Here is a 25,787-nt window from a genome sequence, read left to right as displayed (position 1 = left end):
TCCAAGCTGGTGAACTTTAAAAAAAAAATAAACATATAAAAATAATTAGGGTGTGCTTTACTGGCTACAAAATGTGCTCAGGTAATAATACAGTGTGCTAATGGTAATCCTGACACAAAGAACATTGTCAACAGTAAAGCTGCCTTGTGCCTACAGTATATCAACTTTCTGACAATATTTTATTTGAGAGGAACTGTGGCTACGTTTGGCTCCTGCTCTGATGCTGCAGCAGTGAGAGGATGAGACAGAGAGAGCTGCTATCTGTTTCAACACTCCCAATGCCAGCAGACAATAAGAGCCAGCAGAGGAGGTAATAAGAAGCAAGTCCTACCAACTCATCAATCATCTGCCCTCACACACAAAACTAGTCCTTTTTTCCCCCACACTGCCCACTATCTCATGAACATTGTACTCTTCCTTGGTACAAAAAACCCACATGAACGTACACGTGCCTGTAAACATGACTTTTTTTAATCCATCTTAATGTGGTTCTGCTGAGTATTTTAATGGATTTCATGAATAACTTTGAGGAAGGCTTCAGAAAGTGTAGTAGCAAATCCCTGCATGACCAGCTTAATGCTGCTTTACCGTAAATGTGATACAACCACTTATAGGTATACATAGTCATAAAAATATAATGATTCCCATACCACAGATGTACAGCATAAGTACTATATAGTATATACTCAAATCCAGCTACAGCTTGGTGCAAATGTGCACTTTTCCCTCACAGGTTGTCTCTTGGCTCTCTTTCTTCCACTCCATCCTACAAAACTGTAACACATCATCATTAGAAGTGTCCAAATCTAACTTGGCAACTACCAATAATTAACATAAGACCAATATAACACAGCAGAGTATCTTAAAGGCACCAATCAGGAGTTATTTCTCTGCAGGAAAATGTATAAAACAAAATAGTTTTATGTCAAATTGATTCTAGCTTTTCCTCATTAACATGCAACCTCCTATAGAGGAAGCAAATGTTAAACCCCCCTGCTATGATAGCTTTTTAAACACCTGCAGTCATGACTTACTCTACATGAAATAAATTACACACTTTCATTTTAAGATTTTATTTATAGTAAAAATACTTTAGATACATACAAGCTGTACATGGATTGTTTCAAGAAAATCAACATAAAAAGTCTCCTTTGAGTAAAGAAACTGGTAGAATTACTAGATACAAGGCAAAAACATGGGAAAGAAATGTATGCACTGCCTTAAAAATGTGTGCAAGAAATCAGCTATTATTTTTGCAATTTCAAGTCTTATGAAACCTGACAATTTGGTTGTTTTAAGGGTTATCAGTCATTCATTTATGTTTCTGATTTCAGAAAATATTTACTGCAGAAACAGAACATGTCATCGGCCATTTCATAAACCAAACCGTTCAGAAATTCTAACACAGTATTCATTTTAATTGTAGGTTTGGACTTGGACCAATAGTTCAAAGCTCAGTTGTCTTTTTAAAGGAAGTCCCAATAAACCCATTTCCTTAGATGGTACACAAAGGGGGTGATAGAGAACTTTTAAAGCCTCATTATGCCATGTTCTGCCAGTGAGCAGGTGTGTCAATACCTTTGTTACAGTGTCCACACTAGTTAAGGTTTACTCCAGCAATTCATTCAAATCACTAGGTTGATTTAATGTCTCTATTTACATAATGAAATCAAGAAAAGATACTAATGGCACTGCTGAGTGTGGCATTTTAATCAACGGTTTGTGGTGACAAAAATCCTGAAGGTGGCTTTGATACTTGATCATCAGCAACACATTTGAGCGTTGCATTAGCTGCCTTTTACGACACTTTTTTGGTAATTCTTTCAGGCTTTAGAGCACAATATCCTCCGCCAAACAAATGCAGCTCTACAGTCCTGCAATGTAACAAAGACTAATCTGTGACCAAACTGAGGCTTACAAAATGAGTCAACTGATATCAAACCGAGAAGCTCATTTAAAGAGCAATTGATGTCATAAAATAGAAAACTTCTCGACTGCATTAACACACTAGGCATATCACTCAACACAAGCCCACTTCTGTTTTATAAAACTAGATTATATATACAATCATTTTTGCCTCACAAGGGAACAGTATGTGTGTGTTATGTGCAACGCTGTGAGATTTGTCTTTCTTGGTCGTGTCACTTAAGAGTCCCGATGTGTGCAGACACCTAATGTTTCAAACTGGCAGTGCTCTACGTTATCTCAGACCTCCTCTGCTGATATGAGCCTTTTTTCTTGCCTCCTACTCTGCAGCTCAAAATGCCCATGAGGAGGAAGTCTTGACATGTTGTCCAGTTCTTCGGTCCCAGATGCTACTCGCTCCTCACTCATTCAGGGATAAGATGATGTCATCCTCAAGGTCAGAGTTGTCAGAGCTGTCTGTTGGTGCGATGGATAAACACAGATTCAGAAATGTGAAGATACAGAGACTCGGTAGTGCATAAGTCAGTGGGCAACAGTGTAAAACTGCCAAAATGGCAAAAAAAAAAAAAACAAGCTGTGGCACAATGAGCTCTGCTCAAATTTATGCTTCACTGTCAATGTCTGAAATAAAGCAACACAGCAGTTTTTAAATTCCAGTGGGAACAACAGAAAGTCGACCAAATATCAGTCACTTCCAAGACTGCAGATCAGACCAAAAATTCAATACACAAGCATGTAAATAACTAAATAAATGCATAAGTTAATATAAACTACTACAATTACAATTCCCTGTCATTTCTTGGATGTACAAATAAGTGCTAGACACATCATTTATGCAGGGAATGCCTGACTCTTAAGATCATTATGAATACAACTTAAGACTCATTTCATATCCCGTTGGATACATTGTTCCTGATGTGAATACACAAAATACCGGTTGATGGCAAGTATTTGCTAATGACTTTTCTACCCAGTGTTTCCTTGCACATTGGGATTCAAATTTACAATTTTCTACCATTTACTTTAGCCAGGCACTGAATGTTCTGTTCACTGAACCTGTGCTTACCCAGATAAAATTAGATTACATTAAACTAAGAGAAAGAGTTTAAACTTATTAATTCTAGAAGTAGGTATTTTCTGATGAGAGAAGGTGACTCATTAGTGTGCTATGGGCTGGACAGTTTTCATTAGTAATAATTAGTTCTTTGTTGTTTTCATTTTGGAGCTTTGTAATAGTGTAATTAAAATTTTCCCCCAAAGACAGATTTAAGAGCTTTATAACAAGTAATGTATCTTCTTCATTATCTATCAAAACTGTAAGCAAGACAATACAAGGCCTAAAATTCAGACTTACTGAGGATCCAGAAATCCCTGAATTAAAGGATTTTAATCAAAGATCAGACTAAGTTGCATTAGGGTTAGGGTTAGGAGCCAGAATTCTGAATTTTATTCATAATGACATATCACCATGCGTGTCATCACTGATTCCAATTGTAAATCTGTGTTTTGCAAAGTACTTGACTGTTATGACACTAAAAAATTAAATGCCAAAATGTTCTTTGTGTTGTGTTTTGACTTTAAAGGCAAAGTAAGTAACATGTCTTGCTTGTGATTGTGAAGAGCACTGATAAAACCTGATCCTTCCTTTCCTACTCAGTGACAATAAGAGAGCACAGTGGTTGGACTACAAAAATAAAATACTACTTCTGTGCACTTTCTTATTGTATATATTCTAAAAATGCAAACAACTTGCAGGAATGTTCTAGAGGCAAGATACAGCCGAAGCACAAGGTTCATCATTCCTGTTGTCACTAACAGGCCTGATGGAACTGATTGAAGGTTGAAAGGTGTGTCTACTTTGCCCAAAGTTTTGGCTCTCAGACAGAACTGTGCGGTACGTGAGGGGAGCACTGTACACCTGGAGTCACTTTTTTTTTTTTGTATTGTTCTGCCAACACCTGCTGTGATCTGCTGTTATTGGCTGGAAATACAAACCCACTGCCTGAAGGCTGACACCCAGAAACACCCAAAACACAGCAAAACAAGAGTAAAATAGAAAATACAGCCAAAGGGCAAGTTCTCTCTAGATAAATACACAGCCACACACTAACAGAGGGTCAGAAAAGATGAGTAAGAAGGGTTATTATTGTATCAGTCTATATAGTGCTTTTTAAAGGACAGTATTGCACTTTTCTGTAAAACATGAAAACACCTGACACACAGACTCTTTCACCACTTACCATTATCACCATCTAGATCGATATCATCGTTATCAGAGTCATCCTCATCATTGTCATCCTCATCATCGTCATCTCCAACGTCCTCCGCATCCTCAACATCCTCTTCGAGAAGACGCGCAACCTCTTCATCGGACGGAGAGAATTCTTCGTTCCCGTCATCTTCCTCCTCGTCATCTTCATCATCTCCACCGTTCTCATTCTCCAGCTCGGCGATTAGGGGATCCGTATCGACATCATCATCTGAATCGTCATCGTCGTCATCGTCTTCTTCTTGATCGTCATCCTCCTGAAGCAAAGATTAAAACAAAGGCTCGATTACAATTAGTATCATCTTTGCCTTAAGGAATGAGACACCACTGTACCACATTAAAAGAACAGAATCAGAACCTGATCCTCCTCGTCCTCCTCTTCCTCTGCAAGTCTCTGTCGGCCCACTTCATACAGCCTGCATACTGTGTCGGTGTTGACAGAGTCTTGGTTCTATGGAAAAATAAAGGAAGAAAATGTACATTACCCCTTCCAGATTTCATCCATTACCTTCTGATAAGTTGCTGACAAGAGTTTACCTCAATCACAGCTAAGTAGCAGTCTTTTGTATCTGTGCACAGGTCAAAAATATTCCTTTTGACATCAATTGTTGCTGTGGGGAGAGCAAACAAACACACAACTTCCATGTTATGCAAGCAAAACAATTTTGAAGTAGAACACTTTATTATGAAGAAGTTGAAGAAAAATCAATACCAATCGGTTTGTAGTCTGTGGCATTGAAGGTCCTGAATGATGAACCAAATGGAGTCTTCATCTGCATCTCCATCATGTCATCTTCATCATCCGCCTGCAACATTGCTGTTGAACAGAGAGCCAGCAAAAATGTTAAAGAAAAGAAAGAAAGAAAAAAAAAAAACACATTAAAAACTGCACACAGCAAGATGGTTAACAATGCTAACGGCCTCAGATTGGTTCAAATGGTCTTTGCATGGGCAGAGCCATTGGCTCTTCCTGTGAAGTCGTGTGAACCAGCTGGTTCTCTCTGTTGCCCGTCCAACACCGAGCTTTCTGCCCATATGGCTTTTAGTGACTTTGTGATGTACCGAACACACAAGCACACACACATGCCTCTGCGGGTCTTCTTCACACCTCATTCACATACACACTCTCGAACACACACATCGTCACATTTGCCATAATTGCCTGCCCTTTTGTTTAAACACACCTTTCACACACAAACAGTGACTGGAATGAGTTGTAGCCTTGATTACTAACTGTTCACGCTTTCTCATCATGCAGTGGTGTCATAATTACCTCCATAGATGACTGTGCCATTGTTGTTGAAGACTATTCTGCATTGGTCCAGAGCTGGAACTGTGTGGAGAAGGTGGAAAGTTCGCAGGTCCCACTGAAATTCCAAATAAGGATCTCAACATTCTTTTTCATTTATATCTACCAAATGTGCTATGAGCGTAATTACACGGCGATTAAATATATCTCCAGGGAAGCAAAATCAATTTTTTGTTCAATAAATATTTAATGTTTAGCAGTGTAGTAAAAACTCAGTAATGACCCAATCATTGGAGCAACTAAAAATTCTGGTAAATCACATTTTTGTACACATGGGCCTCTCAATGTTTTCATTACTGTGCATTTAACATAAACACTCCTTTTAACATTTTAGTCTTTATAACATATGAAGTTTTTTAGGATTAATTTGGGCTTCACAGAGTAGACAGGTGTGTTACCAATGAATTAGTAAATAAACACCTACTTAGAATATTATTGACTTAAACAAAACTCAAGGATACAATTTCCGTGTTTATGATGACCTCCAGGCCATTGGGATGGAACACGCCGCTGATGTTCATGTTGAATTTGTCAAACTTATGAATAGCCTGAGCCGTGCGCACATCCCACAGCACACCGTCGTTCAATACAAGGTCATCTGTGGGGTTGAAGGTGGCACAGTTCCTCTTGTAGTTGTTAGCCAGGTCAGGGTTATTTAGAGTCAGCGTTACCTGCCCAGTCTGGATGTCATAGATCTAACAGAAAGACAAGTTCAACGTGAATATTCAGCACTTAAGTAAAGCTACAGTTTTGATATTTTATATTGTAAAGGTTAAAACTGCCAGTAGACTTACACGTGCTATATGTTCCTTTGTACCTATAACACGATCCTGTGACAGCTTACTGAACTCCACATAATGGTCGCCAGGGAAGGAATGCCTGAAGACAAAAAGAGGAACAGTTGAGTATTTAATAACAATAACACAGTGCCAACAGAACAAAAACAGTCGAGGAGTTTAAACCTTATAATTACTTAAAGACACTGTGGAATATCTCTTGAGTCAATCAACAGTCCCAGTATTGCTTTGGTTAAACTGTGCAGATGAATAGAGCAGAGTTCTTGCATTCCATGAACTGAAGACTGCAGCCCTCAGGCTGTTAACGTGCATAATTAAACACTGTGTCATCTCTTTTCAGCAGCTCCATCTTTTGACAATATACAGTAAAGCTATAGTTCTATTGGAGTAACGACCACATGCATTGAGTCAGTTGAAGATCACGCACGTACATAAATTTATATGTGACAGCGGTTGCAGTATGTGGTTTATAAGATTATTTCAATGGATTTTTATAAGCCACAGTGTAGTTGTCCTTTATGCAGACTTACTTCATGATGAACACAGATTTCATGCCCCACAGTGCAGACAGCGGGTAACTCCAAGAAGCGGATGTTAAGAGCAGGGAGCCATCCTAAAATTAAAAATGATGATGTTACATTTCTTAGAGGACAAGTAAGATTAAACTCAGAAGCTGGATAGAGATTATGTAAAACTGTTGACACCACCCTGGTTTCCATCAGCAGAGAAAAGGTTGGCAACATTAAAAAAATAAACAAAATTTTCAATTTGGTAAAGGTTTTTCTGCTCACATGATGTGGATTCTGTTCTTTTCAAACAGGAGTTTGTGGTCATAAAAGGAGATGGAAACACCTTTTCATAGGAAGTTGGCATGTATGTGAACATTTATGCAGCAGCATCAGTGTAAGATGATGAGACCAAATTATGCTTCACTGTGTGATCCATGAAAAGAACCATTTCACTTTAAAAATAGCAGTGGACTGCCACAACATACTAGTGGTTGTAATTCTGCTACTGTTTTTAAAAGTGATATCCATGTATGACATAGCCAATACCGCATCCCTCTGACGACACCACGCACCCTGGTTTATTCACTCTAAATCTGTTGGCAGCACAGTGCCTAAATCGTGTTTCCTTTTTCTGTGAAAGTCAAGGTCACTTCAACTTTACTTGACAATTATTTGAAAATGGCTACACTGGGGGTTTGTTTCACTGACCCGTGAAGGCTCCAGGTGAGTGATGGCTGAACTGTGACAGCTGTAGCTAGCTTCCTCCTGTCCTGTAAACACATTATAGAGCTTGAGCTGCCCTGTGCATGTTCCAAGCATTAGGAAGCGCTCGCGGGCTGAGAAGGCACAACACATGAATCCGCTCTCATCCTCGTCTGCCTCCCTGAACACAGAGATGGGACGGAACCTGGGGAAGAACATAAAGAATGAGGAGACACAATGCTACAGGTAATCTGTTAGGTGTGAAGCTCACAGGAAGTTGGGGTTCATACCTGCTGAAGATGAGATGCCGGTCAAAGCATCCTCCATCTACGCCTCCATATTTTGGATAAATGACTCTTCGCGTATGTCGAGATGTAAAGTTTGTGGGTGCCTGGCGTCTCTGTTTGGGTTCAGGGCATTGATGGGGGGTGAAGAGTGAGAAAGGTGGGCAGGTAGCGACAGGGTTTTTACAGCGAGCATGTTGTTCCCTCAGGTACTCTGTGATGATGCTGTCTAATGCAGGTGGGGAGGGTAGGTGTCTGTCAAACTGCTTCTTCATGGCTGGACTCTGACTAAAGGCCCCATGATCAGATTTCTGCCTCAGCACCCGGGGTTTCTTACAGCTCACTGTACCACAACCCATTGGGCGTTCACGAGAGAAACAAATTCGTCCAATCAGAGGAGAGCCGTTGCTACAGTGAGGGACTGATGTCGGGGGCAAAGCAGTAGCAGCAGTCGTAGGCTGGGCTGTGCAGGGGCGTGTCTGTGGATGACTAGATCCTGCTGTGGATGAATGAGGGGGATGGTTTGCGAGTCTCGACCCGACACCATTGGCCAGTCGTGGGGTCCTTGGTAGAGTAGTGACAGGAGAGGCAGGAGGAGGTGGGACGGGAACAGGAGGGAAAGCAGAAGATGAATGTGATGCATGAGACAGACATGCCATTGGGAGATCGGCCTCCTTGGTGAGTGCGGTGGCTGTGTCCTGAAGGCCCTTGGCCACAAGATGGTTCCGGATAAGCAGGAGCAGCTCTTTCTCTGGAAAGGTGATCCTGGACTGAGCGACCACACTGGCCCTCTGCAGCCATGCCAGAGACACATCTGTACCAATCAACAAGGGTTTCCCAGAAATCCGTTCTATGAGCTCGGCAGCAAACTTGCAAAACTTAACATGTTCGCTGCGTTTGTCCTGCAGCACAGGTTCCTTCATGAGCTGCTGGATGTGTCCACTGCTGAACAAAGGCAGCTTGCTGATGATCTGTCTAACAGAGCTAGAGCGAGACAGACCCACTAGGGCCTTACAGGCCAAGGCACGTATCTGATCTGCATCTGTAATGGGCATCTTTACTGTCAAGAGAGACAGCAATACCTACAGGAAAAGGGAAGATTGGAGAATTAAAGTTAAAACTAGCTACTATTTTGAAAAATGTATTTGTGTAAATAATGACCCCCCCCCCAAGTCTAAATATTTGTTAATATAAAAAGGTGTAAGTTCTCGTGATCCTGGGGAGAGACTCAGCTCTGTGGTTGCCCTTTCCTATCCAAGTTTAGTGAGCTGATAAGGCTGAGGCCAGACCTACTCTAAATCATGCAAATCTATGCAAAAGTGCCTTTAAGCTATACAATGAAACCTACATAAATTATACTTTGAAATAAAAATGATCAAACAGAGCCTTGAAGGCAAAGTATATAACATGTCTTGCTTGGGTTTGTAAACACAACTGTTGAAACTTGGCTTCTTTGCACTCAGCGAAAAAGAGAGAGAGAGAGCCAAGTGAACAATAGAATCAGGAGAGAAAACAGCATAGCAATAAAAATTGGTTTATAATAGAAAAATAAAACATTATTTCCTGATTCTGTCAAAGCGGTTACATTTTAAAAACAAATAAACAAGCCCACACCGTCACGTAATTCTAAGGGAATGTTCTAGGGGCAATATACAGTCAGAGCACAAGCTTCCTTGTGTCTGCACCATGTATCAATAGGTTTGTTAGAACAAAAGGCTGAAAGGTCTGTATGTCTCTGCTTTGTCCAGTTTTGTCTCTAACAACTGTGCAGTGAATGGAAAGACTAAAAAGATGAGAAAGCAGAGAAAACTAAATGACTTGGTTTTTACATTGTTCTGACCATGACACTATTGTTGGATGAAGATACAAACTCACTGCCCGAAGAATGACACCCAGAAATGTCCCAAACACAGCAAAACAAGAAGACTAGAATAGAAAATAGAGGCAGAGGCCAGGGTCTCTGTGGATGAGTACACCACCACACACTGACTGACAGTCAGGAGATGATTGATTTACTATACAAATGCTTTTTAAGGAAAACATTACATACTTTGCCTTTAAGATCATCTTAAATTTCCTGGAATAAATTAAATCTACCTTGATTCCATTGTTAGACTGCACCACATTCCACATCTTAGTGAGCACACTCTCACTGGCTTTGGTCTGCTGGGGAAGGCGACGTCGGGGGGTGCCTGCAATAAACTTGCCAATGCTGGACATGCGTTTGTCTGGAGCACAGACACAGTTGATGACGACCTGCAGAGCTGATTTCTGAATGTCAGCATCGTTCACAAATACTTCTCCCTCTGCCACTGCCAGGACTATACTCATTCCTGAAAGAAAAAAACACCCATTTAATGAAAAATTGTAATTTGAGTTGTGCCACCTTAAGTAGTGCTAGGCTAAGGTTTTGTCAAATAAACACAAATGAAGAGACACAGAGTGGAATTACATAGTACATTAAATGGTGTGATTATTTTATTGTATTGCTCAACATATCCTAAAATTCCATCCCCAGAGAATACTTTAGTAAATATAGACATTACAGCATGATTCCTCTCTAATAGGGCCGCAGACAGATCTTGGTGAAAGTCATTCTCTACAATCACAGTTTAGATTACACCTCTCATTCTCATCCAAACAAACATAACAACATACTGTGTCCCATACTGCGATTTGTTGACAATTAGGTGTATTATATTTTCTTTTTATATTTAAACTCCATATCATTGGAATAAACATCCAAGGTTCATTTTAAAAATACTTGAAAATGAAAGTTTTGATGAATGGGGCTTTACTTAAATGGCTTCATATTGTGAAAGGACCTACCAATAGTGGAAACAGTGGATCCTCCTTCATCAAGCACAGCAACAGCTTCAGACAACAGCAGTTGTGTCTTTGGGACAACTGTGAGGATACTGAGGATGTCGAGTGCATAACGCACTGTGTCACTTCTACAGGGATAAATAAGAAAAAAATAACACCAGTCTCATAGAGTCAAACAGAAATCTGTATCTGTAAACAGAATGGATAAAAGCATGAGTGTTTATGCTCATACCTGCCATAGTAGGTTCTCCAGTCACAGGCAATAGAAATGAGCTGCAGGAGGAGCTGGACACAAGACAGCTTGTGAAAGACCTCCGCTGGTTCCCAGTATAGTCTGAGTGGACCATACTCAATTAGAAACTCCATCATTTCCACCACCTGCTCACGGCTATAGCTGACAGCCTGGAGGTGGGAACAAAAACCAATAAGATCACAACAGGAACAACAGCATGCTTATTTAAACTACTAACGCAAAATTATTAACTCCTCAAGTTTTGATTGTGTTGTATTTTAATACATATTTAACTTTATGCTGCCTTGCTGCAAAAATAATTTCCCCTTACAGGACAATAAAGATCTGAAGTGAGCTAAATTAAATGTAAAATGTATTTGCTGTGAGTCTCATTAAAGCTGTGTCTTGTTTGTACCTTGTAGTATGGTGGAGAGTGGATGGGGGCACCCCCCTCTGTGCGCTGTAAAGATTGCTTCACCTGTTCCACCTTGATTGCCAGATGGGCCTCAAAGTACCTACGCAAGGCCATGCAGGTGTGCTTGGCTGTCTGCCTACTGGAGAAAATCTCATCATCACTTAGCAGCGCTCCCTGGTCCTCAGGGTTCAGGATCTCCAGTGTGCTAATCTGCAAACAGTCAATTCATATCAGTCAACATTACATATCACAATCTGCTATAATATATGTTGTATTCTTCTTGGATGTTTTCATGAATGATACAGGCGGTTTGAAAGGATAGAGTGAAGAAAACATGTTTGGTGGCTGTTGGTTTTTCTTACCAGATTGACAAGGCGTCGAAGCCCATCCTGCTTGTCAAAAAGCTCCAGGACGGCTCGGAAAGAAAAAGATATGGAGAAAAACATGGTGGCGTGGCAGCAGCCAGATGCATGTGAACATTCCAACAGCCACAGCGTGTAACCAACCACATCTGACAGGATGGAGTGGGGCAACATACAAACCTTTGCGGGAGAAACACACACAAATACAAATGTGAGCTGCCTTTTGGTCTGACAAAATAAAATTCAAAATACTGACAGTAAAATTTTTTGCATGATAGCTACAGTGCAACACTACTGAATTACTACAATAAATGTTGTTTTCATGGGATAAACAAACATGTTGGTTTTATCATTTTTCCTGGTATACAGCACAGAACATTTGTAGAATCTGATCTGATAATCTGATCAAAATGTGACTGGTACATAAATTTAACTAAAAGTACTGTGTATTTTATTATATGTGTAATGTACCCTTTCCATTGCATCCTGATTATAGGCGAGATAGTACAGGCACAGAGACACTCCAGTGGCAGCCATTGACGGCCTAGGAATTTCCAGCAACTTCTGAACTCCTCCATGAGCTACAAACTCTGCAGCAAACTTCTTGTGCAGCAGCAGAGATGCCAGATACTGAGGAAGAAGCACAGAGTCAAGGTCTACAGAGTCTGGACATGAGTTTACGCACCATGAAGGAATATGACTACACCAATTCTAGAATAAATGCTCTACCTTGAGGGCTTCAAAGGTGAGCTGTACATCATTGGTCTGCTTCAGATCCATATAATGCATGAGAAGTTCACGAGCTCCCATCTGCATGAACACTGCCAGCAGCTGCCATTAAAGAAAGAAGGTGAATTGAGAACACAAACTAATCACCCATTAAAAGATTTACAGAGGACGAACATATACAAAACAAGGGCTACTGGAGGATAACCTATCCCCTGAATCCCCAGGAAATCAAAAATTTACACGTGATGATGTTAGCTTAGTTTCATTGACAGTATAGTGAAATGCATATTTTATGAAAATTAAAATATCACAGTTTTGTAGTTATACTCTGGAAATTAAATGAGGACAAATGGCATGACGGACAAGAGAGACAGATGACAGATCAAATAGCAAACATCACCATTCCAACATAATATCCTACTGATAAACAAAATAGATTAGAACGCCCAATTCACACCAAATGTTGTATATATTGAATCAGTAACTCATACTTGACCAGAGTCTAAATTCTCATGTCATTTGGTGGTTGTCTGAGTTAATGTTTTACCCGAAATGACACTAGGTTATCAAACACTGCAGCTGTATAACTCTCAACCAATAAAACCAAAACTATTCTGGACAGGTATTGAATTGTTCCAAAGAATCCTTTCACGATAGGATTATTGCTCCATGTATAAAAAAAAAAAAAAAAAAACTATTCAAAACAGGTGGTCATAAGGCATGAGTTTGGTCTATGTACACAGATATAATTCAATCCAACTAAAACATGGGCATAAAGCATTTCAATGTTCAAAGTACAATTGTGAATTATTAAATAAAAATATATTCATGTCCTGTCCTTGTTCTGGCTCCCCCTTGTGGTTTACAACCAGCTAAAGAGCAATCACATAATTGATTAACTATAGCAACGATACTGAATGGCTTTCCAAACAGACATGCTGACTGCTGCATTCATCCACATTAGATGCTGGGGGGTAAAAAAGCCTGCTAGTAACTAACTCCTCCTGTATGAAAAACAGGAAAAAAAAGCGCAAACACACTGTTAAAATATTCTCATCATGTCACAATGAAGCAGTATTACTCTAACAACAATTAAAGACTGACATCTGCTGGTGAGTGTCAGACAAGACAAAAAAAGGACTGAAATGTAAAACAGTTTATCAGCACTATGAACCCAACATGCAGCTAAATGTCATTCACTGTATGCTGTTTGGACTGATGTTAATAGACTGACCTCCTGATACTCCCCCAGAGGGGTGAGATACTGAAGGATGAGTCTTTGCTCAATTTCTGGGGTCAGCGGGTATAGGTGATAGTTGTTGCCAATCACCCAGGGGCTCATTTCAGACCAGCTGCTGTTGGAAAGTTCACTGAAGTTCCTCTCTGGATCCGGCAAAGAGAAATTCAGCTTCTGTTTTGAGATCCTGCCGCTGTCCCTCTCTGTTTTTCTTCTCAGATAACTGCTGCCATCAGACATGCCTTGGGGTGTCAGTGAAACAGGGGCAGACATGGGTTTCATCATGGTTTTAACAGCCGAGTTGGCGCGGCTGCTGGTCTTGTGGGGAGAGTTGAGACGGAAAGACAGCTCGTTTTCGGGCTCAATGGTTGAAAATGGGATTTCACCATCTTCTTCTGGCCCGATCCCCTCCCTTTCGGCTCCGTTTCTTGCAGGTGTGAAGGGCTTCTCCTCAAAGCCACCATCAACAGCCTCCTCATCCAGGGGTAGCAAAGTTCCACTCAGGGTCTTCCTAGGGCTGGGACGTTTAATTTCTCTTCTGTTCTCAGCATCTTTATCCTGAAGCTCACGCAGCCGCTGCAGCATCAGAGGTACCTGTTGAACAAGTTGATATACAGTTGTTACTTAACAAAGGAAATGGTGCTCACACTTTATAAATTATTAAAACTTCTTATACATTTCCATTTCACAACAACATAACATACTAACCAACACAGAGTTCTCCTCCCTGTAGTTTGCTGCAATATCCTGGTTTTCCATGGCACCTGCCAACAAGCCAGTGGCATAGATTCGAAGAGGCTGCTCAGCCTCTTGAGCCCATTTAAACAGCTTTTCAACTATTCCCTCCTGTAAAACACAAAGAGAGATGCTAAAATACAAGCAGGATCACTTCTGTAGAAAAAACGAAAAAAAAAAAAAAGATGTTAAATTGTAATTACAAATTGCCATTTTTTTGCAAACATCTTATTCTCCAAAAATGATAATGTAATTGATATGTATGTTTGTTTTAATAAGAACACAGCATCTGCAAAATAGTGCTAAATACAAATATATCACACATGTCTATATGGCAGGTTATTGAGTAACTTTCTTCCAGTAACTAAGAAAGTTTTCAGTAGTTTGATAATTACAGTGTAGTTTATCTAAGTGAAAAGTCAACTGACAGAGGAACAGGTAAAGTGTACATAATTCGCCAACTGCACTCTGCCCCCACAAAAAAAGTAGAGTTTAGTCAAAGTGATAATATGTCTGACTGTCTCATTTTGATGGGGCCGAGCTCCACTATAACAGACTCTATAATAATCGTTTAGAGAGAACACAGACATATACCTTATAAACAACAATAACTCATTGTAAGTGCAGAAGAGTTATGTTTGTGTCAGCAAACCTAACAAAAGACAAATTACTCAACCTTGTCAAACAACCATGACATCGATCACAACTGTGATGTGGTCCACTGAGCCTGAGATAAACCCTGAGCATGTACCTATCAACACTGTACACAGCATTTTATAAAGAATAGGTATCATTTGAAATTAACATTTTACTTTTTCAATAATGAGGAGGAAATAACTTTCAAAATCACATTATCATCATCATCACCATCTATCTATTGAACACATGGTTTCTGATCTGTATTTCAACTAATTCTTTTACATTTAAACAATAGGGGTTCAATAAACCAAAACATGCTAAGTGGTTAAAGCCTTTTGTGTCTACAATGGCAAAACCATAACAACTACATTTTGCTTCAATAAAATGTGAAAAAGGAGAAAACTAAACACTCTTTAACATATGCTGAACTTGTGAAAAACCCACCTTTTCCTGAAATACCACAGCTGTTTCCAGCCCAGGCATGATATTCTGTAGCAAGCGACAAGCTGCAGCATTGAGGGAAAATTCTCTGCTTGTCATTACATAGCTATTCACCAGCTACAAAAGAAAAGAAGAGCAGAAGTACATAAGATTTAGTTCATACTCAGGGTTCAGATCAACCTTCATTTTGTATGGGAACAGGCTCAGTTTAATCCATCCATTCTTACCGTGTTCATGAAGTCGTCATTCTTGAACAAGATCTTGAGCAGGTGTCCTAACACGCACTCTGGATCAGCTCTCCCTAGTGGCCAAGAGGGAAACGTCAAAAACATACACAGTATTTTAATCTCAAGTAACGCTATTGTTAAGTGTCCCTTTGCCTACCAGGATGTCGGTCATCAAAAGGGTCTGGGTCGGCTTTGTGATACTCCTCTGTCTCTTTTTCAACAAGTTCTGATATTCTGAAAGTTACAACACAGCCACACATTACTATCATAGTAAGAAATGCTATTGTGGGACTAAGTCTTCATAAAGAAAGTGGAATCATTAATAAGTATCTCTACATACTTGGTTAGAATGTTAACCAGGTCTTGTGTGGCGCCCTGTTGCTCCCTCTCCCACTGCTCCAACAGAGCCGTCAGCTCTGCCTTCGAGTCCACACTGGCAGATACTGACGCCATGGCACTGCCTGTCAAGATGGCAATTCTTGGTGTAAATCACATTTAATAATCAATAGGAACAAGAAGATAACTTTGCCAGATCCGCATCACTGCTTCATAACCGCCACATACTGTGGTGGAGTTCTGCAGGTGCACCAGCCTTCAGGGACTGCAACTGTCAAACACGCATGATTGTCACCGGTAGCGTTAGCATAGGGTAAAATATCTATATAACGTCTTTCATCACGTGAAAACATAAAATTATAGCTTCAACAACACCATTAAATGCCCCACATTCTCTTATTGCCGACACATAACAGTTTATATTCAATGCCTGTTGCGGTGTTTGGCTTGCTAGACTATAGACAAACAAGGAAGCTAATGTAGCTACTTAGCTTGCGAGAGGCATTCTTAAAAAGGCCATTGTTGAATTCCGGTTGCTCGTCTTTAAACTAAACCCGAGCTGTTCGGACTTGCATGGCCTTTCCGTCACAGTCAATGCATGTAACAGATCCTGTCTGAACATGTAATTTAGCAGTAAGGTACTAGCTAGCATCAGCCCAGACAGGCAGGCTAGTCGGCTAGCATGCTAACTTTACCTCGTTGTTCCGCTCAGTCCTTCGGTTTTGAAAAGCAGCCCTCGTATCCTCTTGTATCACTACAAAATCAGCTGCTATTAGACATATATCTGTGTATCGAGAACCGCGTCAAAGCTGAACCTTTAAATGTTATTTTGTAGCTTTGTGTTCACGGTTTATTATCATTATGGCGAACACGTTATTCACGTCATTTTAAACGCGACGGTCCACTGTCAATGACGAAATGATCCAACGGCAAAACATTGCGAAAGACTTTTTATTAAAATCATGGCATTTTTATAAATCAAGCAATACATTTTTTTACACGATTATCTTTTAACGGCATTTAGGTTTATGTCCTCATATAATACAAAGAGGCACTATTGCAGCAAATTCCTGTCACAAAGACATAACATAAAAATATCAAACGGTATAATATAACACTTAAAAAGTACATTTTTTTACTATCAGTAAAAAATCAGTTGCATGCATGTATTTATGAATGGCATTTATTACAACAAGAATTTCCCCATCAGTGACTTATTCAACAGCCTTTATCAGATGACATATTCAGACGTGCTGAATACACCAGATAACTGCCACTTGACATCATATATTAGTAAGGTTATAGCTGCACATGTCAGTAAACTGCTCATTGATAATTTGTTAGTGAAGTTGTGTCTTATATTTAATGATTTGGATGAGTACAATTGCAATTACATCACAGTACAACAACAGGTAGCAGGATAGTCATCTGTACTAACTTTAAACTCATTCCCATAAACGAAGTAGATGTGTGATTTCCCTTTCCAAGAGTAGGTCACCCTGGTGACAGGGATCAGCTCTATAGTTTGACGCTGTAGATAAAGAAAACACAAAAAAACATGAGAACAGTGAAGATTTTCTGACATTCTTAAAGGATCAGTAAGACCACTGAATGAAACCTTATTTATTATTTAACTTGTATTTGCAATGAAGTGTTATTCATAAAGTAGATGCACTGTTACCTGCTGCAGAATTCTTGATGTCTGGGAGAACTTGCCCTGGTGTTCACTGACAAAGCGCTGTGAAGCATTCACCACTGCCATGTCTGGGAAACTCATCAGTGGGTATACCTGCAAAGAGTTATTGGATAAAGGTTTCAAAGTTCAGTATCAGGTTCAATGTATTATTTATGTCCATTCAGTTGCTGACAGTGACCCTGGTCTACTACTTTTCAACAAACCACATAATAAAAGGAGAATGTCCTTTGTCCACAGTGACTATACTGAGTTTTTTTGGGCAAAGTGCTGCTAAGTGGTCACTCAAAGCCTACTACACTGTCAACACAGTTAAGCACAACAACTGAACATAAACGGAACAAAGGTCAGATGTGTGTAATGTACAAATGAAAAATACATCATCTGTTGGCAGCCTATGGGGTTGTTTGTGAAGAAACATGCAGTAGGTGAAGGATTAATTGTTTATAACACTTTGATGAGAAATTACAACTGTTATGAAGAGCATCAGGAAACAATTTACTTAATGAAGAAACAAAGTTCCCTACACATTCTCCAACAAAAACTGGCACAATCAGGTGCTTCTCAGGTCAAGAACAGCAAACTTCCAGGAACAAAATTGACTCTAGACTGGAGGACACTGATTATTTCATATCCTTAAATTGTGCAAACACATTAACATTTCATCACAACTGTGACTTCATTAATAGTGTTGAAACAAGCACAGCTAAAGGCTGTGAGTTAATCGGTGTGCCCCAGCCCTCTTTAGCAATCTGAATATTTCCACAGTTTATTTGTTCTATGGGCTCTAAAGCATGATCCTTTACCAGGTACTGGGAGTCTCTAAAAAGCTCTTGGCCAGACACTTTGCTCAGGTTTTCCACTTGGAGTCCACTTGACTGTTCCACAACATAGTTATCAGAGTTGTTGGTCCTGAAACACACATTTATACAATAATTAGCAATATGAATTAACAATAACATTTTGCTGATTTATGCATTGCGTGATATTAGATTAGATTGGATTAGATTACATTACATTACATTAGATTACATTACATTAGATTAGACTTTACTGATCCCACAACAGGGATATTCACTGGTCAACGCTGCGACAAAATGAAGTGCAAGACAAAAATGTGCATGCATAAAGACAGTGCAAAAGACAAACAATATAAAAATATTAATAATAGTAGTAATAAAAATAACAATAAATATAATAATAAATAAATATAATAATAATTAGTAATAAAACTGTATAGGCTATGTACATATTTGCATAAGAGAAGACAGATGAGATTAATTAAAGATTAATTAAGTGAGACAGTTTGACAGAGAAACCAAGCACCATTTCACAGTGAGGTTGATGTAAACCAGAAGCTGTTGTTTCCCATGACATGTGGGACACTGCTTTGATCCTTGCCCATGACAGTGGCTGCAGCTGTAACAGAATGATGTATAGGTTACACTTTATTTTCAAAAAAATTAAAAATAATAATTTTAAATAAAACCAAAAACTTTACCACTTTGACATTGTATTTACACTTTTTTATAACTCTAACCATGTAGCAGTTTTAACCTAATTCTTACTTTTCCCTCCCTCTGCCATTGCAGTGGTGGCATCGATCATCTCCATGTCGGTAGCCACTTCCGTTGCACACCCAACAAGCTTTCTGTACAAAAATTGACGAGGTATTATTTGAACAGATTGTCTCTCCTCATGTCCTAAACTAACAATTTCAACGAAACCAATAGGCATTACTTACATTTCCAGCACCAGCACAGTCTCTGCAAGGTTTCCGTCCCATTCCCAAACAAACATGGCAAGTCTGAAGACAAAATAACTCTCATTACATTACCTTCTTTAATTGTAATAAGCAAGTATTTATATTCTTCAGGTATATTTTATGAAATGTAGTGTTGTCATAATTTACTTTCATTGATGAAGTGTAAGGAACTTTTATAATTTGTTTGGAATCTTGAAAAAAGCTGGGGACTTTAGCAGGAATATCCCATGGCCCTGGAGGAGGCGAGGAGTAGGCATCCACTGGCTGGCCTAATTCAAAGAAAACAACCACATATTAAAGGAAAAGTACCTGACGTTTCTCACATATGTTCGGAAAGTTATTTTTCGGCACGTAGACAATCGATGTCTGCAATATGGCATATAAAAATACCAGTACCATGGTATGGCTCTTGAGCCCACTGTGTGGATCTTGATTCAGTAAAGGTTTCCAGGCGGTACTAAAATAAAGCAGGGGTTAAAAAAAGTTGTAGTACAAATGTGTATCTTGTTGTTATTTACAGTATAACATGCTAATTATTTACTGGATTACAGCAAAGGCTTTGATTGGTCTGCATTCATTTGGTTTTCCACATATAAACATGAATCGTCAGCTCTTACTCTGTACGTATTGAAGGCCTCCATATTGGTGATCCCACCTTCCTTTGCAGGCGCTGAACTGTAGCAACACTTGCTAGAGGCAAATAGCGCAAAGGCTTCCTTGGCCGTGTCCTCAGTGATGGAGGGAATACTGACAGTTTGAGAAACAAAATACAGTAAATGCTTTGAAAGGGAAGTGATTACTGGGCTATTGCTCATGCATGCAACCGGTTGCCTATGACTTTTCAAGCAGCTGATGTTACGAAGTATTCATTGTTTTGTTTGCTGATTTGTCTTGTAAATCTTACTTCCATTGTGGTTGTTCTGGTCCAGGCTGGGGCTGCGGGACTGGGTTAAGAGGCATAGGAGGGGGAAGAAATCCACCTATGACAGATAGGACAATATTTGCATGTGACAAAAATCAATTGCATGAATGAGGAGAGAGAAAGAAAATAAAAACCTATTGGAATAAAGAACATAGAAAAAATAAAAAATAAAATAAATTGTACAATAACTATAGGCATGATGAAAAAAAAAATAAAAATAAAAATAAAAATAAATAAATAATAATAATAATAATAATAATCGGGGCAGAAAACAGGATTGGCACATCAGCACTGGCTGGAGAAGTGAAATCAAAAGGGATATGGGAAATGAAACAAAAAAAATAACCAGGAGACCCAGAAGTTATCTAAATGTCATTGTTATCACCTCTTTCTGAGCAATCTTACTCCTTTTTTTTTTTTTTTTTTTTTTTTTTTTTTTTACATGAAGATGTATATTCTGCTAAAATATGACAGTAACGCAGGCCTGTGAGTGGGACACAACAGACCACCCATGTTGAACTGTATACCTCCTTCTCCGGCCATTGTTCCTTCATAACCAGGCACTGTATCAAACATGTTGGCCGGAGGAGCGCTGGGGCCGAAGGAACCAGCAGCGGGTGGGGCGAACATTGCTGAAACAAACCAGAAGAACCAGTTCTGTCAAAAGTAAATAAATGAAAACCTCCATGACTTAAATCTTAGAAACTCTATCATTTGCAAGCCTCACACACAGAGATAACCCGTAAAGACAAAGTTAAATCTCACACAAAACATTTCGGAGGACTTGAGGATGTTGTTGGGGGCGTTTCCAAGTTGTTGATGTTTTTATAAAACACAGGAGTTGGTGACTTACCTTATCCCTCAATGTTATAATCCTTTCTCAGATTTTTCCCCTTTTACAGTGTGGCTAAAATATATGATCAGCCTATAGGACTGTAGGACAAGATCAGAGACGCTCCTTCCACCCTTCACTTGTTGTATCTCTGGATCACAGACATTTCAATTATGGGCTGGATCCTCACGTCCACGACTAAGCGACGTCACGTTATGAATGTGTTGTACGGTAGCCGACACGGGGGAATGTTCTATACGTCTATAAAACCGCAAAATTTACATTCATTGCGAAGAACCTGCGTGTTAATGTAGTTTTATTTATGGCATTGAAAAACAGCAGATTTACCGCACATGTGTATTTACAGGTGAGGGTCTTACCAGGAGCCCCTGCCACCGCCTCTGGTACATAACCTGGATTGGCCACTCCGTAAGTCCTGTTATGGCTAAAAGTAACGGGAAACGAAACTTATGTCAGGTCCAAGTGAAAGTATTATATTGTGTTACCAAAGTAAGAAAAAAGAGCGCTTCCCTCGATGAAACTTTGCGAAACTCACCTCATAATTGGCTGACTTTCCATTCGACTGTACTGGAAAACAACTGCAAAAGACAAACCAACTTAAGTCTTCCCAGATGTGACTGTGCGCTCAGGTCAGCTCCGGCCACAGGATCACCTAAAAGTCATATGACAAAAGGAAATAATTACCTTTTATTGCACCCCACCCCCACTTCAGTGACAGTTAGGGCCAACTACCGCTTTTTCTCTGCTTTTTCTCTTTCCTCTCGTGTCAGTAACAGGAAAACTTTCTCGTTGGTGAGATCAACTTTATAAGCTTTCTATACGCCCACCCAATTTTCTGATCAGGAAGTGCGCACTTAGCGTTAGATGTCATAAGTGGACTTAAAATGTACGTACAATTTAAAAAGTGATTATTAAATTAAACAATAATGGATAACACTCGGGTTGTGATTGATTTTTACGGTTAACAACTCAGGGATTGAGCAAAAAAATCTCACAAACATCATGCGGACAGAGGTTTTGTAGTCCAATGGAAATACACTACCCATAAGCCATTGCAACAACCTCGGAAGTCCTTTTCTGTCCTTCCGCCGTTGCTCGAGTCCCTTTTGGATTTACATCGGCGGGTGAGTTCATACAATCTACCTTAATCCTAGTAATTTTATACGTTTCTTGGCCATCCCGATGTGGGTTACCCATCAAAGATATCCATTCTTCACATATAGAATAAAATTTACCGTTTTGTTGTGAGCAATGTATCATTTTGGAACGAGGCACTGCTGCTACATTGGCTGACCGGCTGCCTGATTTTTCTCATGAAATGCGGCTACAACATTAGCCCGCTGTACAACGTGGCTTTCGTATAAACACATTTAAACGTATGCCAATTGTTCAGTGTCTATTAAAATATTCTGAACATTTTGCTGTAGTCAGGAGTTGAAGTTGAACTTTGAGTGTAATTTTGGCACGGCTAACCTGATAAACATTGAACACAGCATTGGAGTTAGCCATGTTAGCTAACGTGAGACGGTACGTTTCCACGGAGGCTCATGTAGGAAATAAAGCATTTTCATTTGAAGCTATAACCTGTCTCTTACAAGTATTGTAAGGACTGTCTAGTGAGAATTAATCTAACTACAATCAACAAGTTGCAAGATATTAACGCTTACGGAAAGCAGCAGTGTATGTTGGTTAGTAGTCAGTGGTTTTTGTACAGTACATGGCATTTGTGATGTAGTGCAGCAAATAGGCACGCTTTAATATTATACCGTGTACATTTAATAAATCTGTCTCTGTTTTGTCTTTGCAGTCAACATGGCAGCCCTCAGGCCACTCACAAAGCCCAAGATTGTCAAAAAGAGAACCAAGAAGTTCATTCGCCATCAGTCTGACAGATATGTGAAGATTGCGGTAAGAATCAGTTTTTCAATTCAGATGTTGGCTATTGTGTTTACTTCATAGGGCAGGTATACAATGTAAATCTCATTGTTTCTACCAACAGAAAAACTGGCGTAAGCCCAGAGGTATTGACAACAGGGTCCGCAGGCGGTTCAAGGGCCAGATGTTGATGCCAAACATCGGTTATGGTAGCAACAAGAAGACCAAGTACATGCTGCCCACTGGCTTCAAGAAGTTCCTGGTGCACAATATTAAGGAGCTTGAGGTCCTCATGATGAGCAACAAGTAAGTTGGTTGTGTGCAAACTGACTCGTACAGCATGCACATGTGTTAGTTATCTTTAAAGAACTGACAAAGGAGAGTAAGAATGTGGATAAAGTGTATTAATACTAATTACATTAATTGTAAATAATACTAAATGCAGCCATTGATGATCTATAAAATAGCTTGAGCATCTTTTCACATGTTGCATCGGCACATTCTTGAGAGAGAGAAGTAATTATTTTTCTCTGTGCAGTGTTTATTGGTCTCAGCTTGTATCTAGCACATGTTTTGGAACATAAAATTTTAGAACATGTTGCAAATTTATGTAGAAACACTAGCACAATGTCCAATCAATTGATGTGATAAAGGGTTCTTAAGTTGTCAGATTCACTGTTATCTGAAGTTCAGAAAAGAGTACAGCTTTTTTTTTTTTTTTTTTTTTTTTTTTAACTTTGGGCTTGAAGTATAATGTTCTACTTTGTACCTACATTTCATGTCTAACTGCAGCTTCTTTAGCGTCGTAACTTTGTATTAGATTGACCAATGTAGCAGGCAGTGAAGTTGTACTTGTCCCAAATTTTTTACTTTACTTGACACTGGTTCTTACAACTTTACAGATTTGTTTTTTGTATTGCAGTGATTGCAATTCATGGCCCAAATGTTTATGAGGTGTGAAAGGATTGTATGGACCTACCTCTTCAACATAAGATTTTATTTCTCATTTCTTACTCCTGTTTGTTTCCCTTCAAGAAATTGTATGATTGTAAGATCAAGAGTAAACAATGCCTCAGAAAACATGTAGACAGTTCTGTCAAAGGTGCCACAAAAATTTTAATTGAAAGCTACCTGAATATTAGCTGTTGTTTTAATACGTAATAAAATAACATAACAGTCATAAGTGTGGAACTGTGCTGAGGTTCACTTGAGAATGTTTGATTTGAAGAAGCAGACTTTTGTGTGAAGTGTTGAATACTGTTTAGAACTTAACAGATTGACATGTATATTTTTGCAAAGTCCAGTTTGTGTTAGAGGAGAGAGGTTTGGTATAGCCAAAGTGTTAATATTCTTGCTCTAAAACAAGTCCAGAACAGCTTAATTTCTAAGTTTAAAATGCCTATTATAAAGCATTAAATATACCAGGGGAGTAATTAAGATTTTATGGTAAATGATTAAGGACTGAGGAGGGGTTTTGCTGATAATAACATAACATGCATGTCTATAGGTTTGGCATTAAAATTAAACACCAGAATTTGAAAGTTGGGGGGGGGCACTTCCTGAGTCTTTACATTTACTTAAGGTAGTTTTTGCTTTGTATAAAAGTGTTGCATCAACCTATTTTCTTTGCTCCAGACCACTATGTAATAAATCCACCATGTAAGCATTTAATTTTTCACAACCTTCCCAAGGTTTTCATCAACCTCATCTAATACCTTGGGGAAATGCTGCCACTCAGTGTCTTACTGTCTTGTTCTTATGCGCAAGTGGACACTTCATTCAGTGTCACATTGATGATCTGAAAAGATCCATAAACTGGTATAAGTGTGGCTCTCAGAATTCACCGTAATTGAAAGATTAAGGACATTACACAGTGTTCTGGTGGGTTGAAAGTTAAGGTTTTGTTCTGTTTATAAATGTGGAAATTAAAGCACAAATGAGTGGTATGACAGTCATAACTTCTCACAACATACTGCACCACCTGTTAACACTTACAGTACACTAAAACCTGCAGAGAATGATTCTGAAATATGAATATACCTTAATGAAATGAGATGTTGAGATTAAGCTGTAATTATCTTCAACAGTTTTATCTCCCTATGCAGCTTGGAACTGGATTCTGTACTCTATTTTTAACCCTAAAACAACTCAAGAAATGAAATAGACATTTTGTACTTTTTTTTTTTTTTAATTTGGCATCTCTAAAAGATATGACGCAAGATCCACAAAACAGAATACAGGTATCATTTTACATGTGCCAGAGTTTTCTGACTTTGTCAAAATGACATCTAAGAAAAAGGTTTGGGGTATATGGCAGCTTGAAGAGTAAATGTCCATCTGTCAAACCTACCTCTACTGTAAATCATCTGTGTAACTCCTTCATTTATCGTGGCATGAATTGAGTTGGCACAAAGGAACTGTCAGACAGTGAGCCATCTTACTCTTAATGCTGCTCTTATATTTTCATTTCATTGAGCTAAACATCCCTTTGTTGTTTTACTCTGTAGGACTCACTGTGCAGAGATCGCCCATAACGTCTCCTCCAAGAACAGGAAGCTGATCGTGGAGAGGGCAGCTCAGCTGGCCATCAAGATCACTAACCCCAACGCCAGGCTCAGGAGCGAGGAGAACGAATAAACTGCTCATTCACAATAAATACTTTAAAATAGACTCCTGAGTCATTGTTTTTGTAATTCACTGTTTC

The 25,787-nt window shown here is 39.2% G+C and overlaps 3 protein-coding genes across 7 annotated transcripts; 1 reads left to right on the top strand and 2 right to left on the bottom strand.

The window, feature by feature from the left end:
- Nucleotides 1-1,057: 1,057 nt before the first annotated feature.
- dcaf1 (ddb1 and cul4 associated factor 1) lies at nt 1,058-16,867 on the bottom strand. 2 transcript variants are annotated; one of them, XM_030138111.1, is made up of 25 exons: nt 16,671-16,867; nt 15,980-16,117; nt 15,797-15,873; nt 15,640-15,713; nt 15,416-15,529; nt 14,306-14,443; nt 13,595-14,191; nt 12,361-12,462; nt 12,103-12,261; nt 11,632-11,811; nt 11,270-11,479; nt 10,855-11,024; nt 10,626-10,750; nt 9,894-10,129; nt 7,803-8,878; nt 7,519-7,717; nt 6,832-6,914; nt 6,299-6,383; nt 5,966-6,199; nt 5,469-5,562; nt 4,908-5,012; nt 4,733-4,806; nt 4,554-4,646; nt 4,167-4,452; nt 1,058-2,382 (listed from the first exon to the last, which is right to left on the bottom strand). In XM_030138111.1, exons 2-25 carry the CDS (start codon nt 16,090-16,092, stop codon nt 2,327-2,329), a joined length of 4,680 nt encoding a protein of 1,559 aa, XP_029993971.1. In that variant the 5' UTR covers nt 16,093-16,117; nt 16,671-16,867; the 3' UTR covers nt 1,058-2,326. The 2 variants fall into 2 exon arrangements, with proteins under 2 accessions (XP_029993971.1, XP_029993970.1); XM_030138110.1 differs by having other exon boundaries at nt 15,980-16,100.
- Nucleotides 16,868-16,912: 45 nt separating this feature from the next.
- ssuh2rs1 (ssu-2 homolog, related sequence 1) lies at nt 16,913-22,046 on the bottom strand. 4 transcript variants are annotated; one of them, XM_030138143.1, is made up of 14 exons: nt 21,893-22,046; nt 21,744-21,786; nt 21,568-21,632; nt 20,883-20,987; nt 20,338-20,413; nt 20,051-20,180; nt 19,830-19,890; nt 19,581-19,702; nt 19,413-19,475; nt 19,237-19,319; nt 18,995-19,087; nt 18,475-18,580; nt 17,657-17,764; nt 16,913-17,506 (listed from the first exon to the last, which is right to left on the bottom strand). In XM_030138143.1, exons 2-14 carry the CDS (start codon nt 21,764-21,766, stop codon nt 17,366-17,368), a joined length of 1,176 nt encoding a protein of 391 aa, XP_029994003.1. In that variant the 5' UTR covers nt 21,767-21,786; nt 21,893-22,046; the 3' UTR covers nt 16,913-17,365. The 4 variants fall into 4 exon arrangements, with proteins under 4 accessions (XP_029994003.1, XP_029994004.1, XP_029994002.1 ...); XM_030138144.1 differs by having other exon boundaries at nt 21,744-21,860; nt 21,941-21,958; XM_030138142.1 differs by having other exon boundaries at nt 21,744-22,022.
- Nucleotides 22,047-22,219: 173 nt separating this feature from the next.
- On the top strand, nt 22,220-25,753 carry rpl32 (ribosomal protein L32). The gene is made up of 4 exons (XM_030138164.1): nt 22,220-22,332; nt 23,016-23,116; nt 23,208-23,389; nt 25,591-25,753. The coding sequence occupies exons 2-4, from the start codon at nt 23,021-23,023 to the stop codon at nt 25,718-25,720; spliced, it is 408 nt and encodes a 135-aa protein (XP_029994024.1). The 5' UTR covers nt 22,220-22,332; nt 23,016-23,020; the 3' UTR covers nt 25,721-25,753.
- The last annotated feature ends 34 nt before the right edge of the window (nt 25,754-25,787 follow it).

This window comes from Sphaeramia orbicularis, chromosome 7 (assembly GCF_902148855.1).
Source record: "Sphaeramia orbicularis chromosome 7, fSphaOr1.1, whole genome shotgun sequence".
NCBI lineage: Eukaryota > Metazoa > Chordata > Actinopteri > Kurtiformes > Apogonidae > Sphaeramia > Sphaeramia orbicularis.
Note: the sequence above shows the minus strand (reverse complement) of the source record. Positions and strands in the feature narration are given on the sequence as shown.